This window comes from Andrographis paniculata, unplaced genomic scaffold, assembly GCF_009805555.1.
Source record: "Andrographis paniculata isolate CXL003 unplaced genomic scaffold, ASM980555v1 Contig10END, whole genome shotgun sequence".
In the NCBI taxonomy this organism is placed as follows: Eukaryota; Viridiplantae; Streptophyta; class Magnoliopsida; order Lamiales; family Acanthaceae; genus Andrographis; species Andrographis paniculata.
This window is the reverse complement of record NW_026137380.1, coordinates 473,717-491,723: the sequence shown is the minus strand read 5'-3', so window position 1 is coordinate 491,723 and position 18,007 is coordinate 473,717. Positions and strand designations below refer to the sequence as shown.

At 35.1% G+C, this 18,007-nt stretch overlaps 2 protein-coding genes across 4 annotated transcripts; both read right to left on the bottom strand.

Annotated features, from left to right (window-relative positions):
* Positions 1–724: 724 nt before the first annotated feature.
* Positions 725–1,978, bottom strand: LOC127245564 (uncharacterized protein At2g34160-like). The gene is made up of 5 exons (XM_051266545.1): positions 1,808–1,978; positions 1,513–1,561; positions 1,321–1,383; positions 1,130–1,194; positions 725–1,048 (listed from the first exon to the last, which is right to left on the bottom strand). Exons 1-5 carry the CDS (start codon positions 1,976–1,978, stop codon positions 968–970), a joined length of 429 nt encoding a protein of 142 aa, XP_051122502.1. The 3' UTR covers positions 725–967.
* LOC127245545 (uncharacterized) lies at positions 1,874–17,394 on the bottom strand. 3 transcript variants are annotated; one of them, XM_051266525.1, is made up of 32 exons: positions 16,952–17,393; positions 15,739–16,204; positions 15,293–15,547; positions 14,981–15,193; positions 14,738–14,869; positions 14,521–14,650; positions 14,377–14,423; positions 14,203–14,304; positions 13,986–14,093; positions 12,393–12,532; positions 11,593–11,687; positions 11,431–11,509; positions 9,903–9,954; positions 9,745–9,825; positions 9,284–9,379; positions 9,107–9,210; positions 8,177–8,648; positions 7,166–7,204; positions 6,240–6,444; positions 6,020–6,159; positions 5,694–5,874; positions 5,359–5,591; positions 5,159–5,254; positions 4,397–4,486; positions 4,106–4,138; positions 3,881–4,015; positions 3,745–3,805; positions 3,141–3,196; positions 3,009–3,065; positions 2,789–2,909; positions 2,481–2,615; positions 1,874–1,980 (listed from the first exon to the last, which is right to left on the bottom strand). In XM_051266525.1, the coding sequence occupies exons 1-31, from the start codon at positions 17,335–17,337 to the stop codon at positions 2,485–2,487; spliced, it is 4,536 nt and encodes a 1,511-aa protein (XP_051122482.1). In that variant the 5' UTR covers positions 17,338–17,393; the 3' UTR covers positions 1,874–1,980; positions 2,481–2,484. The 3 variants fall into 3 exon arrangements, with proteins under 3 accessions (XP_051122482.1, XP_051122474.1, XP_051122489.1); XM_051266517.1 differs by lacking the exon at positions 1,874–1,980 and adding an exon at positions 2,339–2,417; XM_051266532.1 differs by lacking the exons at positions 1,874–1,980; positions 2,481–2,615; positions 2,789–2,909; positions 3,009–3,065; positions 3,141–3,196 and adding an exon at positions 3,345–3,453 and having other exon boundaries at positions 16,952–17,394.
* Between the last annotated feature and the right edge of the window lie 613 nt (positions 17,395–18,007).

Below are 18,007 nucleotides of genomic sequence, written 5' to 3'. Positions count from 1 at the left end.
ATGTTAACTTTATATATAATCCATTATTTGAATAATTAAAAATAATTTAAGTAGAGGATGGTTCAAAACCAAACTCAATACCACCATTGTCATCCTTAATGTACAATCACTCAAATTAGTATGGCTGATTTCAGAATTATCCAACAACATGTAATATTTATTTGTAAAATTTTCAAAACCCGACACCTGAGGGGTGAACTTGTTTTCTTAATATTAGAAGTTTAAATCCAATATTTTTACATTTTGTCCGTCACTCTGTACTTATGATTTTATTTATTGATATAGTTTACAGATTATTACATTTGACTTAATTAAACATTTACAATTATAAATTCAACTAAATATTGTACCAATTTATAGTGATAAAATATTTATCAGGTATTAGTACTTTATATTTTAATTGAATATTTTAAATCATTGCAAGATATAATAATTTGATAATAATAAACTAATGTTCCTATAAAAAGTTAAAAATTATATAATTAAATTTGTGTTCATGTAAATATTTTATGGAAAGGAATAATAACTTTTGAATATACTTATATAAAATGGTGAAATAAAGCACATAAAATATTGAATTTTATAAGGTTTGAATTTGATTTTGGAAAAACAAAAAAAATTAGTCTTGTAATAATTAAATAAAAATATGTTTTTATTTGATAGTTTTAGTAGATTTCCTTTTTTACAAATCCAAACTTTAATTAAATCGAGGAATTTGCTCTGAACATGTATATGAATTCAGGTCTCATTACGTTTGATCGCCTTGAATTTCTCCAAGAAAGAATCCCACAGGCGACAAGATATGAAAATTTCACCAGTCACATTATATGAAAATCGATTTCAGAATCGAACTTTTTTCTCATCTTTTTTGTTCCTTTGTTTTTTAATTTCAGACTTTAACATCAGAAGAATAAGAATTGCAATGGACAACATTGGATGATCATTGGAAGAAGAGATAATCGATCGATCACAGCTGCTGCTGCTTCTTTTCGCCTTTGTTGTTCATTAGCGAGTTGAAGTTTTCCGACTTCTCCAGCACAATCTCGATCTGATCAAAGAAAACAAGAATCAAATACATTCTGCAGATGTCCATGCAAGCTAGGACCATTTATTGGAATAGTGTACTCACCCGGGCTTTTTGAATAATGCGACCCTTGGTCTCGTCCTTCATGCCAACCGTTGAGGTCAAGATGCCTGTTTGAATTTTAATGGCGAGAACATTAATAATCTATCGAGTAAATTAGATTGAAGTGCATTTTCCGAAGGATAATTATATATATATGTGTGTGTGTGTGTCTGTGTAATGTTCTTAAATCTTACTCTTCTCGCTGACAAATCCATTGTTCTTCAAGATCTCAGCTATCGTGACCACTGTTGTGATGGCTGCAAAAAATGAATGTTTGTCTTAATTAGTGTAAGGGACCAAACTAGAAAGACAATGGTTAAGATGCTACACATAAACACACAAATATATATATATATATAGATGTGTATGTGTTTATGTATGAGTACCCATGCCCAAGGCTGAAAGCTGAATCTCTTTGTGCTGTTGCAAGTATCTCTGCACACACACACATATATATATACATACAATCAACCAAAAGGCCGAGCGTTAGACATACAATAATGGGCATATATATATAGAAGGGCGAATCTGATGCTGATTAAATTCAATATTTTATCAATGTGTTGCTGATAAAAACTGTATAAGCACCGGATCCACTGCCACATATATAAATATACATATATATACATATATATATATAGAGAGAGAGAGAGAGAGAGGATAATGGCATGAAAGTGTAACCTTGGCAAGATTGACATAGAAGAAGAGGGGCTTCTTGGTGTTGGACACTTGGATTCTGTTCTTCTTCTGAGCATCATCTCCATTTGATTGTTTATCCACTGCTGCTGCTGCTGCTGCTGTTGTTGTAATCTGATCGACAGCCACAGCCGATGCTGTCTCTGCTGCTGCCATTGCTGCACCACAAAAAAGAATACACGCACACACAGTATTTTTTTTTCTAGTGAAGTTTGTATACTATGTATAGAGCAGAGATTGGATTGAATAAATGGTGCAGCTGCTATGTAGCAGCATCTTTTGACACAATCAAATAAACATTTTTTCTAGGTAAAATTGTCATTTTCTCACCAAAGAACAAATGAGAACAATGTGTGGTCAAGAAAAAATCTTTTAAATCAATTCCAACCAAGATTTGTCATTGGCGCACAATAGACACATAAAAATGGCCATACCAATGATTAACAAACACTCGCAGCTGTTAATAGCCATTACTATCAATGCTAATAATAAGCTTGACATTTCTCAACATCTTACTGTTTCTTTCCTAGGCATTTGTAGAATCAAAGTGGGTCGGGGAGGATACTGCAAGCAAACAGATATGGTCGAACTATGCCTGCAGCATATAATATTAGCTGCTTCAAAGTAGGATTAGGAAAGGGCTTTAATTCTTCCACACCTGCTCAGTGTTCCGAGCTAGATGCATTCGGTTGTTGATCCTGAGGAGTGGTTTCTATGTTTTCATCGTTTAGATCGTCCACATACGCCTGAGAGCTGACCACCTGTCCCGTTAAGTCCTTGTGCTTTAAATTGCCTGCCCGAAATGCCAAAGACCATGAGCAAATTTGATAGCAAGAGGTAAAATTAAATGATCCAAGTTCCAATTACAGGCTAGAAGCATTTTTTTTGTCGGAACAGGCTAGAAGCTTTCTTTTAGTAAGAGGAAATTGGAGTGTAAGATCCTTGGCTCATAAAAGGCTTAATTACCCATCCAGAATGAGAATCCACTTGGTGCTGTGCAGAGCAGAGCCTTGACATGAAACAGAAATCGTTCCAGAGATCGTTTTGTGGAGGGAATTTTTCCAGTTATAACAGTTTTCTTTGAGCCCTAAAATGAAACAATGATTTTATTATCTGAGGTCCATGTTACCATCAAGCTGAAAAGCATATCCAGTTTTTAATATGATTCTTGACTCAAGGAGATCACCTTTGCTTCAGAACAGAGTGTCTGTATGGTTCTTGTCGCTTTTTGCAGCTCCTTAATCTGAGCGATCCCACAAAAGGCGCATTAGAACAAAATTTCCGTCACTGTTATGTGGAACTATTCAGAGATTCTCACCAGGTGAAGTATCAGGTCTTTGTGCATAGGAAACTCAGCCTGTAAGAAATCAAAGACTGTGGAGAAAGAACTTGTGTTAATGGAATGATCAAGCATCAATTTTTCTGATGGCTAATACTGTTTGTCAGATTATTCATTTACGAAGAATGTTAAAATAAATTAACTAATATATATATAGTAACATCTCAAACTTGATCTGAAATTTGACAGTTTCAGGCAGGTGGAAATCAACATCCAAGCTGAACAACCATTTTAGTCTCGAAGATGAATCAGTTCTGTGCTCGTATTCATCCATGTATATGCATAATGGTACCTGTTGTCCAAGTATTTAACCTCACCTGTGATCTATAAACTCACATTTTCAATCTGAATATATACCATGTCCACATCATGCAAGTTCACAGAATAAGAAATAAGTGGTGTAGGTTAACAAAGGCTTTACAAGTAATCATATTAAGTGGAGAGAATGAATAATTATGCAGTCTACAAGTCAAGATTGTTTTTGAGGTCATCTTTCAAAATATTCGTTGCAGAGAATCATTATGGGCCTGCAGGTCCCCGTTAATTTTCAGTCATCCAGTTCATGCACAAAGTTAATTTTTACCTTTAAGGAAGCAGTCAATGTACTTTCCACCATACTTGACAGCCATTGCATGAACACTCACCTAATTACCAATCTAACATGTCAACATGTATTTACCTTAGGCTTAAATTAGTATTCGAAGTGATTAAAATATCACCTTGTCATTGTTCCGACACATGTTAACCAGGGTAACGACCACACTCACTGACTGCAGTAATTTGTTGAGGAGCTTCTGCACATTTTCCACTTTAGCACCGCCTCTTGGCTTCTCTACAAGAGCAATTTCCCTAACCTGACCAGAAACATACGCAATTATGAGTATTTTCTGAATTCTAGAAGAAATAACTATTCAATGCAGAACACAGCATTACCAGCAACTTACCAAATTATTGAGTGTTGAAATGTTTTCTTCATGCTGCATGGAAAATGTTGAAGTTCGTTATTTAAGCTACCGTACAAAATATCAAACAAGAACATTACATTCTAGGGAAGATATTTCAAACATTTGACTATAACTTGTTGTATATTTTAGCATATAAAAAGATAATTTAGATGTCTGCAGTTCATTATCATATTTTTCTCTTAAACAAATAAACAGAAAATAATGTACTATCACAATATCCATTGCATCACATAAGTCTCGCATCAAAAAATGAACAAGCTGCTAACTTACCAAAACTCGATACCAGACAGTCATTGTCGCGGAGCTGAGGATAGGAAATGTCTGATTATCATTGTCTGATGATATTTCGGATGAAGATACCTAAAGCATAGGAAAGGGATTCACCAGATAAAACAATGTCAGATACAAAATGAACTGGTAAAAACTTGTGAAGCTGATTATATCAAAACATAGTTTTACATCTATATATCTACAATGTAAAAAAAGTACAGATGAATTGTAGAAATTCTAACCAGTGCTTAGAAAATGATATTATATGAAATTAAATAAATAAATAAATAAAAATCAAGCTTCTAGGTTAAATATTTTCAACTGCTAAACAGTCTGAGAAATCACATACGTGGAAACTTATGCAAGTCTCTCCACCAGCTATAGTATTCCATAAGGTCAATTTAGCACATTTAAATAGCACTGTTTGCATATTATGAGACCTCATTTCCTACTGGGGAAGTTGTCTTGGAATCTCCTAGAATTACATTTACAGTCATCAAAGAGAATAGTCTTATGTTCTTGAGGGCTACGAACTTTCCCCTTCAATGTTGTCCATTCACATCATTATATGCACAATTAAACTCCCATCCTCAACATTTTGTTGACATTAATTGTAAATGCATATTGATGCAACATGATTTTAAGAAATTGTGCAGCAGAAAAGGCATCAATGTACCGTAACAAAAAAGAGAGATTTTTTAATAAGCATTTAAGGAGGAGCATTCACATAATACTTTGGTACTTTCTACAGAAGCTGCACACCTGAGATAAAATAGAGCAAGCAAGCTCATTTAGCAAGTCAGGGGATGCCTTGAAATTTCCCAAGTAAATGCGGAGTATCTTCTGGATCATTTCACCCTGCAGTGGCCAGTAATATAGGTGCTGTTCTATCAATCATTTAACATAAATATCTCAAATTTCAGTAGAATCCACTATTTTTGAGACACAAGAATGAAACTCACGTTGGCTTTCAGACTACTTCCACAATCATCTCTATTGCATTTGGTCATCAAAAGTTTCCTAGCACAGTTTCCCAGTTTGTTGCAAAGAAAGGGAACAATTTCCTTGCAAAACCCAGTGGAAGTATCCACTCCATTTTCATATGATGTCATGCTGAGGAGAGTGGAAATAGATGTAATCAAGAACTCCAAAGCTAGCAAGACTTCTGATGCCAGCATGAATGAGAACTTTATAACTGCCAAAAGGAACAGTCAAGCATATAAACTCAATCTCATTCTTTAGGTTTTTATATCTTTTGGTTGAGTTTTCAATAACAAACAAGAAATTGGACGCATACCAACATCAAAGACTCCTCCTAGAAACATATAAGCACCAGCATACAAATAGTCTATATTTCCTGGTGAAGGAATTAGTTGCATTCCTTCAAAAAAGTTCTCAACCATTTCTATTGGTTGGAAAGCCTGGAGAACATCCAATAAGATGGACTTTTCCTTCAAAAGATCAGGCATAGTTAGCATCTGCAAATACAAAAAAAAAAAAAAAAAGGGGAGACCGTAATTGTCAGTTTTTTAACATAGAACAAATTGATCTTTAACAAAATGTGAAAAGTAGCTTCTAAATGTAGTTTAGTAGCAAAAACTGAGGGAAAATTTATAATAGAACCTTGCCAAAGCAGAGAATTGATTCCTTGAAAACAGAAATACAAGTCAAAGTTGGCGATGCAACAATATTCATGTTGATTATCTCAGGGTTTGCAGCCAAACGAGAATGAGTTATCCAGTGCTCTTGACAAGGTTCAGCACCTGCAGTTAAGTTTTTTAAGAGGAAATAACTGAAACTCACCAACTTTGAGTCTTAGGCAACAAAAAGTGTAGTCACTAACCTTCTCTGAGTGTTAATGCAGCCCGTTCAAAGCTTTGCCTAAGATACGGTAACAAAGGCCTCATCTTGCTTAAAAACCTGTTTACTTTCATCTGCTTGCATCCAGCAGGAACATTCAACCGCCTTCCAAAATTTTGTTTTCTTGTGGGACTGATGTTGTCCAGCTTTTTGTGAAGGTCACGAAGGATATATAGATGAAGAGGTAACTAGGGGAAAAATAGTAAAATGAAGATCAGTATAGAGGGGGGAAAGTTCAAAAATAAAAATAAAAATATCCAAGGCACAAGTTATAGTTTCAACCATTTACAAACACTTAAGTTTTAGATTAGATAGATAATCTCTTAGAATCTTCAACGAAAATCCGTGTGATGTCATTTCACAATTAATCTTAGAAATTCAAGCACCTCAGCATACCTTTTGGTTAGCCTTTTTTCAAAATAAGAGTAAAGTAATTTTTATTGATAATAAAGTAAGCATCGATACGAAGGAACCCTAGCCTATTTGCATAAAGAAAATTAGTTATTAGACTATTGATAAGAAATAGCAAATTAATATAGAGGTAGCTTTCAAGAACTTGTAATGCGAATTCAATGGATGCAGCAAATATACATGTACAAAAAATTCGCGGTTGGCTCAGACTGATTACCACTTTCACTATAATTCAAAACATGGAGGGTCAAAGTCATTTCCCCCACAAACATGCAGTAAATAACTAGAAAAAACAAGTGCTCACAATAAAAACTACATAAGAGGTGTGAGTAGGATAATATAGGTATCCTTACATGCTTAAATTTTCCAGTTAAATGTAACATTTACTCTACACAAATTGTTTCCTAGTAAAGTAGTATGTGACTGTTGTCAATCTAAGCATTTATGCATGGATATGTACTTCTAAGTAGAGAACGAGAACAAAAGGTAGTAAGTTACCTCAGCAGATGGATCAGAACAGCAAGAACATTGATTCTTCTGAATACAAGACAGAACAAAAGAATCATGAGAAGTGATCCTAATAACAATTGGTTCACACCAAGAACAAAAATACATTTGAATACATTCTCCAAACATATTTTCTCATTTAAACTCAATATTAAGAATAGGTAAACAATCCAAAAAATAGTTGTCTCGGCTTACTATCTTTGCCAAGTTACCAGTTCCCAAGAACATTTCAAATAAAACCACAACAGGGAAACGTTGATTCTCTTCACAAAAAAGTAGGGCCCTAATGATGTAATTTAGGACTAAACAAACTACAACAATGGAAACTCGAACTTAAGAAGTCCCTGAGTTAGGACAACAAACTTCACTTTTTTTTGATAACTTCACTAAACTTCACTTTTGAGAATATGGTTATGGCACTTGTTAGTTTCAATTGGTTAGGATGATCAATTGACTGAATCAAATCAACAATAGAGCAAATTAAAACAAAAACATACATGAGATCTTTAACACATTTCATAGCAATCATAGCTCTCCAAATGGTCAACAACTCAGTCATGCCTCACCAAATAATTTTTCTCCTCACAATATTTTCTGCACCCTGTAATGACAACTCTCCAAAACTACTTCAATTGAATAACTTGTTAGGACTTCTTGAGTCAATAAGGATCGAAAGTTTCTCCCAATTGTGTCCCTTAAACACCAAAACTCTAGACAACCAGACCTCCTAATGTAAACTTCACAGATTACATGCAGCAGAATCCTATTAATGATTGTCATTACACTAGCTCGAAGTTAAGTATAGAAAAACCATTTACAACCAATTTTCGGTAGATCCCATTGTTGAAATAATGAAATCTGTTTACTTACCAACTAAGAAATTTCTAATCGAAGAAAACTAAAAACCATATGGCCCTTACTACACTATGAAACTTTTGTATGATGCTATCTGAATACAATACATCAGTGATGCTTACAGATTAATAGTATAATAGTGCGTACCTCTGGAACTGCGAGTAGGGATAAGCAATCAAGTGAAAGAGGCCTGAATTTGTACTTTTGTGCTTCCAAACACTTTGTAAGAGCAGATATTTCAACATCATGCACCAGGCAAGAGTTATCAACATGATTTCCTGCTGATTCAGAGTGTGTTGTATTTGAGGACATTACACACAAATCTTCTTTGTGAGCATCTTGGCTGGAAATAGCACCTGCTTTCCTCCAAATGTCAACCAGCGTTGGCTGCCTGAGTTTTTCACCAATATCTTCATTGGATGATGGTGTTAAGGACTTCTTGTTAGTTTTCTTCTTTCTTGGGAAGACACTTCCACCCCCTTTAAGATGCTGATTCATCTTTTCCAAGTTCCCCATATGATCAAGATCAATTACTGTTGAAGGCTCCAAATGAGGATAGAGCTCCGGGAGAAGCACTTGGTGCAGTTTCAGACAATTGTCTAATAAACTCTCAAGAAATCTACATTATCAAATCTTAGTTAAGGCCGTATACATGTTTCAAGTTTTAATTGCATACTTTCAAAAGGTAATAACTAGTTGCGGTACATATATGTCCAGAAAATGACATTATAATAGATATCAAAATAAGCTTCAACTTCCAAGAAGTAATTGTAGATATAGCGAGATAGTCAAATGAGGTGGCTGATTTTTTTCAGAAACTTATCTATCTGGCTTTAATTTGTCACTCTTTCCAACTGTTTTTTCTAAGATCCATCTATCTATTGTTTCTATCTATCAATCGAAATATATCTACTTTCCAGAAAAAAATGCAAGATAATCAAATAAACAATTACAAGAATAGATCAAATAAGAAAATTTTCAAACAATCTAAATAAATATCCTTATGGTGATTGTATAGGGAGTTTTTGGTTATTACTCATAATAGAGTTTTAGGGATAAAGTTTTGGAATAACATACACAAGGTTTCTCAGTCTCTTTATTAGTTTCAGAATTACTTCTTTCCTTGTCGATTGACTGATGGCATCACATTCCTCAAATACTTGAGTGGCGAAGGCATTTAACTGCAAGCCATGGAATTAGTAAGGAAACGAAGTCCAAGAAAAACAGGTATTATTTGTATCAGACGTAAGATACCAGCTCCCTGATCCAATTGGCAGCATAATAAAGAGAAAGGATGAGAATCTGTTTTTGCTTTGCTGTCAATGACTGCCACAATGGTTCAGAGAATAGCTGGCATGACAAGATAGATCAAAAGTCAGGATAATATTGCAGGCAAAGGCTGGACCATGTTTTCTACACCAAATGCAAGGCAAAAGGTAGCAAAAAGAAATAAATTAACATGAAGCCCATGTTTGATTTTCCTATTAGATAGTAACACAAACTTTTGAATTCAGAGGTAGGTTCTTAAAACCCACATACTTAACTTCAAGATAATGCGTACAGAAGTTGGCATAATTAAGAACATTATAGAACTTAAATCATAAAAAGCAAGACCATTTAAGCTGGTTTCGTTAGAAGAGAACAATATGACTTAAGCTGGTTTGAAGGAAAGCAATATTTTCTAAGAAAACTGCCAGCATTAGCTAATAACCAACCTTGGAAGAAGGAAGGTGAAAGGGGCAACCAAGAAGGGCATCAATGCCTTCAAGAGATCCTTGGTTGGCTGCTCTCTCAACCTGACAAACATTAGCTTGAAACAGTAATAATTGTCCATCAAAATAAAATTTATTTTTATACCAGAAGGTGCACTTACAACAGAGAGTAAAAGAAACTTTGACGGAAGAACTTGCAGTGACGAAGTTGATCTGCAAAAAAAATGTATTTGATAGGGTACAAAGGCTTGAAATCTGATGAAATCTATATGAATCACATTACCATGACCTTCAGTTCATATCTTGTGCTAAAACGTGGAATAAAACATTGTTTTTGAATGTATGATGAGAAATCTAGAAGCTATGCATAAATGCAAGGGTATTAAAGAAAATTCTAAACTAAATGCATGTGTAAATAATTTCAAGATCAAATAAATGTTGGAGCTCATGTGATCATGTATAGACGCCATTCAATAATTCAAACCTAAATTTAATGTTAATGGGAGAGGACTTCGAAAGCACAAACCCAACTGATTTGGCTAGATTGGGCTCTTGTTGAGATATATAATTGATATATAGTTCTCCCAAAAATGTAAAATGATATCAGAGTTAAATTCTCTATGGGTACATTCTTGTAAGATGGAGATCCCCTACAACGCCACCTAGTACCATTACCAATGGCATGCTGTGCGCCACCACTCTAACCTCCATCGATGTCATCAGAACTATTTTAGTGACAGCCTCTGGGAGCATTTTATTTTCAAATTTGGTAAAGTTTTTTGTTTGGCCTTCAATCATCCATCCAGGTATTCAACTCTCATCGAGTTGCCTCTAAATATTTATCATGGAGATGGAATGTTGTTACTGTCATGGTCAAGGTCATATTATTCAGAATTGTCCTATTCGATCATCTAGTTGCCTCTAAATATTTATCATGGAGATTGTTACTGTCATGGCCAAGGTCATATTATTCAGAATTGTCCTATTCAAGTAGGGCGTCAGAGCTCCTGCTTGTTTCCGGTCTTTCTTGGTAAACTCAAGTTGGCTTCTACATCACCACCTTGAGTTTAGGGGATGTTGGAGAGATATATATATATATATATAAATATATATTCCATAACTATTCAATGTTTTTATATACCATATTAGGTGGGTATTATTGTTGTTATATATTAGATTAGGTGGTAATTATTTGCATATATCCATTTTTTACCTTGCTAATAAACCAAACACAAAAACTCACCAATTCCATGATTTAGGATAGTGTTTGGCATATAAAATATCTCTAATTATATTGGCAACTTAGACCAGGAGAAACTCGATTTTCCAAAGTTGATTCCCATTTTCAAGTCAGTGGATAGCTCCTTGGATCAGTTGAATTCCCCTAAAACCAAAGAATATGAATATCAAAATGGAAGAGATAGCAAGTAGATAAGTTGCTACCTACGGCATGAGGAACATTGGTATTAGCTTCCACCATGAAAAAGAAAATAAAAACTATATTGAATGAGGAATGCAATTTGTGGAGTTGGCTCCTCTATTGTGTGGGTACCGGTCGAGGATTAATGGGAATCGATCTCTCGATGAGTTTAGATTTAACCCAATGTAGAGGTAAAATGAAAAGGAAGTCGCAAGGTGCAATGGAAGGAGGAAAATAGGAAATAAAAGTGAAAGAAAAACTAGACTTACCCAGATGAAGGGAGAACAAGTGGTAAAATGTTTAAACATATAGGAGATATGTCTCCATCAAGGTTCATCCACAACTCTCCTGCATCAAGAATATGATGCATCAGATACATTTAGCTAATGAAGTATATAATATGCAAAGCCCATACTTCATGTATTTTCTACCTTCCAGGCCAAATGACAAATCTTGGCCAACTAAATTTCCATTATCAAGGTCAGATAAGTATACAGGCTCAAATTCTCCCAATTGTTTGCCAACCCTATAAGGCAAAAATCCATTGAAAATATGACTAACAAGATCTATGGAACAATGCCATATGATAGCATAACAGAACTTAACGTCCATGCTCAAGCTTTTAGACAATTGAACTCTAATACTTACGCAAAACACAAAAAGAATATGTAAGAGAAAATGGAATCATATACACCAAATGCAGAAAACAAACATCTAATAATTAAGTTAAATGAAAAAGGACGTGCAACTAAAAATATTAAAAGCTAATCCTCAAGTTGGGTATAATATTAATCAGATTGAAAGATTACCTGTTAATACCCTTATTTTTATGGCAAAACATGACAATTGCGGGGAAAAAAAATAAAGATGGCAAAATGATAAACAGTGTCTTGATTATATTGAAAGAAGTTTAGTGAACATAGTAATAATAATATCTAACATGGCATCTATATGTCTAAATAGAGCGAGTATATGAGTGTGTGAAATTATTTGCTCCAATGAGATAAAGAAGTGGAAACTTTTGCTTACAAACTGCACAACTACTGTTGCCTTCCTAAACTACATAATTTTGATTTTATTAATAGGGTAAACCTATGTTGCATATGAGGATGGTATTGGAGTTGCAGAAAATGGAATAAAAATGAAATTTTCGCTTAACACTGTATAGGACGTAATAAAAGATATATGTTTAAGTAGAATATAGAAACATAACATTGGTGATGTGACATACCAGGCCATAATAATTGGATGAAGTGTCACTCGTTGCAATGCTGAAACAAGCTCTTCATAAAACAGCATTAAAGGTAAAGGTTGTCTGCAAGAGTTAAAGGATAATTCCAAGAGCTCCATAGCTTCCTCATAATTTGACCTCTGCAAAGAATTCATCGTATAAGTGTAGGGGCGATCAATTTTACATAACTTCCTTTCAAAATTTTCAATAAGAAATCATAAAGACAAGAAAGAAATGCATATCTTCAAGATAAATCTCCTTTTTCATTCAATAAAAAATAAGAAGACAATCAAAAACCTTGTTGGAAGAGTGTCACTTTTTGGAGAAGTGTTGTTTGTGGTAACTGGTAAGGATGGTATCAACTATCAAGTATCAACCATTGGTTTATTTGGCATTCTATCCTTCATGTAGCATTTCATTTGGCATTTGGGCTTCAATGCGTAAATCTCAACTTCAGTCTCAAGGGAAAACTTTCGTGTTGGGTCTCTGTAACTACTTTTGATTGCCTGCTCTAAGTCTGGATTTATCGAAGATTTTGAGCACTGGAAAGAGAACACTTGAATTTGGGATATCAAACTTTGTTGCCAACTTTTCAATCGAGAAAATGATTTGTGGAGAGATTTTGAGTAACTAATTTTGATCTTCATTTTGTTAGAACATTCCCAGATAAACTGATCTAGAAGCCAAAGTTTGTTCTCCTGCCAAACCTACCGATGGGTTAGGGGACTCTAGAAGTCTTCCTCCATGAGTCTCTAGTCAATTCGTTCGAAAGAAAAATGCTCCTCATAGAGTCAACACTTCATTTAGAAGTTTGTTAGAGGTGACCTCCCTGTTAGAAAGTTCTAGCATCCCATGGCTGCCTAGCCAATAACATTCTTTGGCCTCTCTGCCATTTCGATACTGAATGCTCCCCTCTTCTTGCATTGCTCGTTAGTCATTAGTGCCTACCATTTCAACATATTTCGTACGCATCTAAGGAATCTTGTATGTCTTGCCTATTTCAGTTTTGGACCTTATTAATTATTGAAGGTCACTAGCTAATCAAAAAAACTACAAGATCTTCAGGAGATTCCCATGTCCACAACGGCTCGTAGGGTTACATAAGGTCCGTTTGGTTGTCGTGTTAGATGGCGGTTGGAAGTTCGATTTTACTATTTGGATTGAGATGTTTGGTTAATGTTTAGGTTATAACGTAATACATATATATATATATATACTTGATAACAATATATTTGATGCTTTAGAACTAAAAAATTATTATTGAAATAAAAAAGAAGCAGAAGAAAGAAAGAAATTAGCTTCAATATAATGAAAACTAAGTTAACATATACTGTAGGAGGTAAACAATCTAAGACCAATTCTTGTTGTAACATTAGCTGAATCGGTTATGTGATTTTAATTACGAATGTATCGCTAGCAAGATATAGGAAGCACAAGAGCAATGAGATGAAAGAGGTGGGTATGGTTTATTTTTCATTCATGTAGACTTGCTGCACTCCAAAACCAGAAAACCAATAGCATAAATGAGACAAACACATCATACACCAAATAACAAATTCTTCAAGCTCAGTAAGGAGATCAGAGGCATGCTACCTGTGACAGTGAAGGAAGAGTATCATTATTTGTATCTGCAATGTAGGAAACTATCTTAAGCGTCCCAATCACACCAATCATCTTGTACATAAGATCTGAGTTGTTGATCTGAAATATAATGAAAGCATATAGATGATTAGCACAAAACCACTAGAACTAGTCATGACAATAAATGTAAGAATAGATTAGACGATCAAAACAGAGATTTAAATTTTGCCTGCTTCCTCAATATCATTAGGAGTTCATTTGCTATGGAACATCCATAAGGCTGTGAGCTAGACTGAGCAGAAACTGCAACGCGAATGAAAACATCATACACCTACAAAATGCAAGTTGTTAGAGAAGTTGGGTCCTGCAGTCAGAAGTGGCATTAGAGAATGTTGATAAGGACCTTGTGAAGACTGTCAACCCCAAAACCCTCTAAGTAATCCAAGATGCCTGTAAAAAGATAAAGGAAAAGCAATATATATATAAACAGCTTGTTAAAATTTATAGAAGTTTAATATAACGGAGGAAAACTATGAGGTATGCCAACCTATTATGTGAGAGGAGAATGAACTCAACTCCGAGGATTTCTTGGTGGCAAGATTAACCATGGCATCCAATGCAGCACTTACTTCGCAGCTCATGCCAGATCCCACATGAGTTATTAGTGCCCCTAGAACCTTCAAAAAATAACCAAAGTCATGACATAAGGCATGAAGACTGAGTATCTACACATATAGAGAAAATAAATACTCCAGTGAACTCACTTCTTGTCTTGAGTAAGCATCACAAAATTCTTCAAACAGATGTGTATACATGTGTATTCCAAATTCTTGAGCTCTTTGTTGTTTGCAACACAACAAGGATGAAGATAATGAAAGAAATGCAGCAAGATAATCCTAGTTTATGGCCACATATAAATATAGTGATACACAGACACAGAGAAAGAGAGCAGGAGTGAGCGTTTAAGTTTCCAATAAAAAAAGGTTGGCTTCAAAGTGTTTCAATACCTTTGAAAAATCCCTAATTCCATGAATGCACTGATCAAACATTTGCTCATGAAAACATCCTTCAATAATTTTTTTCTTGAATACCATTTGAACGCTCTTTTGCAAAGGCTCGCTGCTCATAGATATGAGTATAAGCAACCATATGTCAATAGCTTTATGATCGCGAGCTTCCTTCAAGCTTTTCAATTCTTTAAGGAACTCTAGGCAAAGCATCTACAAGACATCGAAGAAAATAAGATGAATGTGTGTTTTGGCATATATGTTTATATAGAGAGAGAGAAAATTGCACAAGTACTTCAACTTTAAACTAACACTTTTGAAACGCAGACCAGATCTCAGGGCATCAAGTATTGAAGCCTCTGTATTATCTAAAACCGATTTTCCTTTAAGTTTACTGAGCTGTGAAGCTCGAGTGTTAGATCCTCCAAGAAATTTCAGTTGATCTCGAATTTTAGAAATTAGCAGCCGGGCATTTGATGGCTTTGCAGAGATCAGCAAGAATCTAAGTAGGTATGGCATGTGTTGAACATCAATTGTCCGGATACAGGATAAAGCTATCAAGATCACCTGTATACATAAAAGCAATGGACTAACTATGAAAATGAAGGAAAATGATGCTTTGGCAAGGTTCAGATAGTTTGTGTGTGCTTGTGTGATTGAATGAATACATGAGCAGTTAAATATATATATATATATATATATACTCAAAGCAAAGAAGAATAGCACAAACATGTAACCATGTCAACTACTATAGCAACCTGATCTTGCAACAGATCATCCAAATTGAGGTTGGAAAACGCATCAAGTACAGGAACAATAAGGGACGAGTCCTCCTGAAGCATCTCTTGAAGGGAACTAACAACGGTCTTGTTATTCTGATCGCCTATGATCTCAGGCAATGATCCTATCATCTCTTTTTTCAAAGTATGTGGGCAAATATATATGACCTGTAGCAGTTTCTCCACAAAATTATTGGAATTGACAAGGAAGTCAAGCCACCGGAATTGGTTCAGAATCAATCTTGCTACATCATCTTCGAATCGCAATGTAGATGAGAAACCATGACCACCAACAGAAGGATCCGTGTCAAAATACTCAGGAAGCTTCTCCAGCAACATTTCTATAAGTTCTTGCTGAATGCATTTAACCAATAACAGTAGTCGAACCAGACTTTCGTTGCTTCTTACAGAGCTAAATCCATCTCGTTGACAGGGTAACAAAACCCTATATTCACCAGAGGAAATCAATACAAAATGCTAGCATGATTAGCATCCATACACATTGTAGATATATAATGTATATATATATTTATATTTATGTACATAGCCCCCATATCCCAATGTGTATATGTATGACGATGTAATCTAATTATTTTGAGAAATTCAGCTTATTCCGATTATCCTAACATGGTATCAGAGCCTTAGGTTTCGAGTTCGAATCCCACCGTCTCCATTTGCGGCATATGCATGTAAGTTTCGCATACCTCTACTTAAACTTGAGGGGCGTGCAGGGACCTCCCCTCTGCTGATAAATTAGTTAATGATGCTTTCCCCTGAGGTTGAGGTTGTGTTCTTTTGGGTGTTTTATCATAAGTTGTAATATTCCTATTATTTTCTCTCTAAAATATTATATCAAACAATTACTTTTCTTTCTTTATATTATACTACATATATATTTTACATTCAAATCACAACATCAACCTCTATTGTCAGACGACTATTCAAATTAACCTTTTACTATTAAAAATACAAACCCAAAAAATAAAACCCGCATCCAACATGGTATGTGTATATAGATATATGACGATATAACTCTAATTATTTTGATAAATTCGGTTTATTCCTATTATCCTTAACACACATTAAACTACAAACAGCTCCTACCGTCGCTTAATGTATATCAGTATCGATCCAAACAAAATTCCTAGCTCTTTTGAGCACTTCATTATAAAATTGCAAAACAGTAACTAACCGGCGCATATTGCTGGTGGACGATATGTATTCCGAGAACCCCTTGAGAAACAGCAGTCGGAGGGAAGAATCGCCGGAGAGTACTCCATCAAGACGTTGCCGGAACTTGTAGAGATTCGAGGGGAGACACGGCGTTCCGGCGGAGTTGACCAGCAAACAGCCTGCGTCAGCCAACACAGACACCATTTTGCTCACTGGACTCCAACTTTGAAGCAACCGCGCATCTCCAAGCTCTTCAGAAGCCGTAGACGAAACCGCTTCATCTGGAGCGTCGAAAACAACATCGGCGGCGCCGGTGTTTGATTTGAGAAGCTTTTCCGGCGGTGGCCGGGCGAACGGCGGAACGAAGGGCTTGTTGGCCTTGGAAGGCCGTTTGCCGGAAAGCATGATTGTGTCGGAGCAATCCAGAGAGGCGCCAAAAATTCACAAATAGCAGTACCTCTGTAAATTTACAATTTTACCCTTGTTCTATTTCTTAAGGCCCAAGCCCAAACTACAAAAATAGCATCAATTGCCAAAGATTTCTTGGGTTTGTTTGGGTGTGGTGGTTTATTTTTAGTTTGAAATTTTGTTTTTATATAAAATACGAAAAATTATATTAATTAAATAAAAATAATACTTCCTCCGCGAATGTATTAGTGAAAATAATTATCTTATAATATAAATAATTATAAATTAAGATTAAGGTAACTAATTAGCTATAATTAAAATTTAAAAAAAATATTAAAAAATTTTAAATGAAATTAAAATATGTAATCATTTTTTTAAAAAACGGAAAGTAAGATGGTACGTGGAGCGGACAGAAACGGTAACGTGGACATGTTACGTGGGACGGATGGAGTAATATGTTGAATTTAAATGCCCGATCCTTTAAAGCGGAAGCGTACCTGATGAAGCCATATACAAATCTTGGGTGATTAAAGGTTTGGTCTTCCAAGATCAGAGAGCCGGCTTCTTTTCTGTCCTTGACGGGTGAGGAGCAGAAACTGCAGGGAGAATTAGATCTCTTTTACGGCGTGCTGATCATGGGGACCTAACCCTAGCCTATTTATAATAG

Coding starts and splice junctions, on each gene's coding strand:
- LOC127245564 (XM_051266545.1), bottom strand. CDS start 1,978: ATGGCAGCAGCAGAGACAGCATCGGCTGTGGCTGTCGATCAGATTACA. Junction 1,562..1,807: donor TCTATGTCAATCTTGCCAAG/GTTACACTTTCA, acceptor GTGTGTGTGCAG/AGATACTTGCAACAGCACAA. Junction 1,049..1,129: donor GCATTATTCAAAAAGCCCGG/GTGAGTACACTA, acceptor TTCTTTGATCAG/ATCGAGATTGTGCTGGAGAA.
- LOC127245545 (XM_051266525.1), bottom strand. CDS start 17,337: ATGCTTTCCGGCAAACGGCCTTCCAAGGCCAACAAGCCCTTCGTTCCG. Junction 15,194..15,292: donor CTGGTCTGCGTTTCAAAAGT/GTTAGTTTAAAG, acceptor GATGTCTTGTAG/ATGCTTTGCCTAGAGTTCCT. Junction 5,875..6,019: donor CAATTCTCTGCTTTGGCAAG/GTTCTATTATAA, acceptor TTGTATTTGCAG/ATGCTAACTATGCCTGATCT.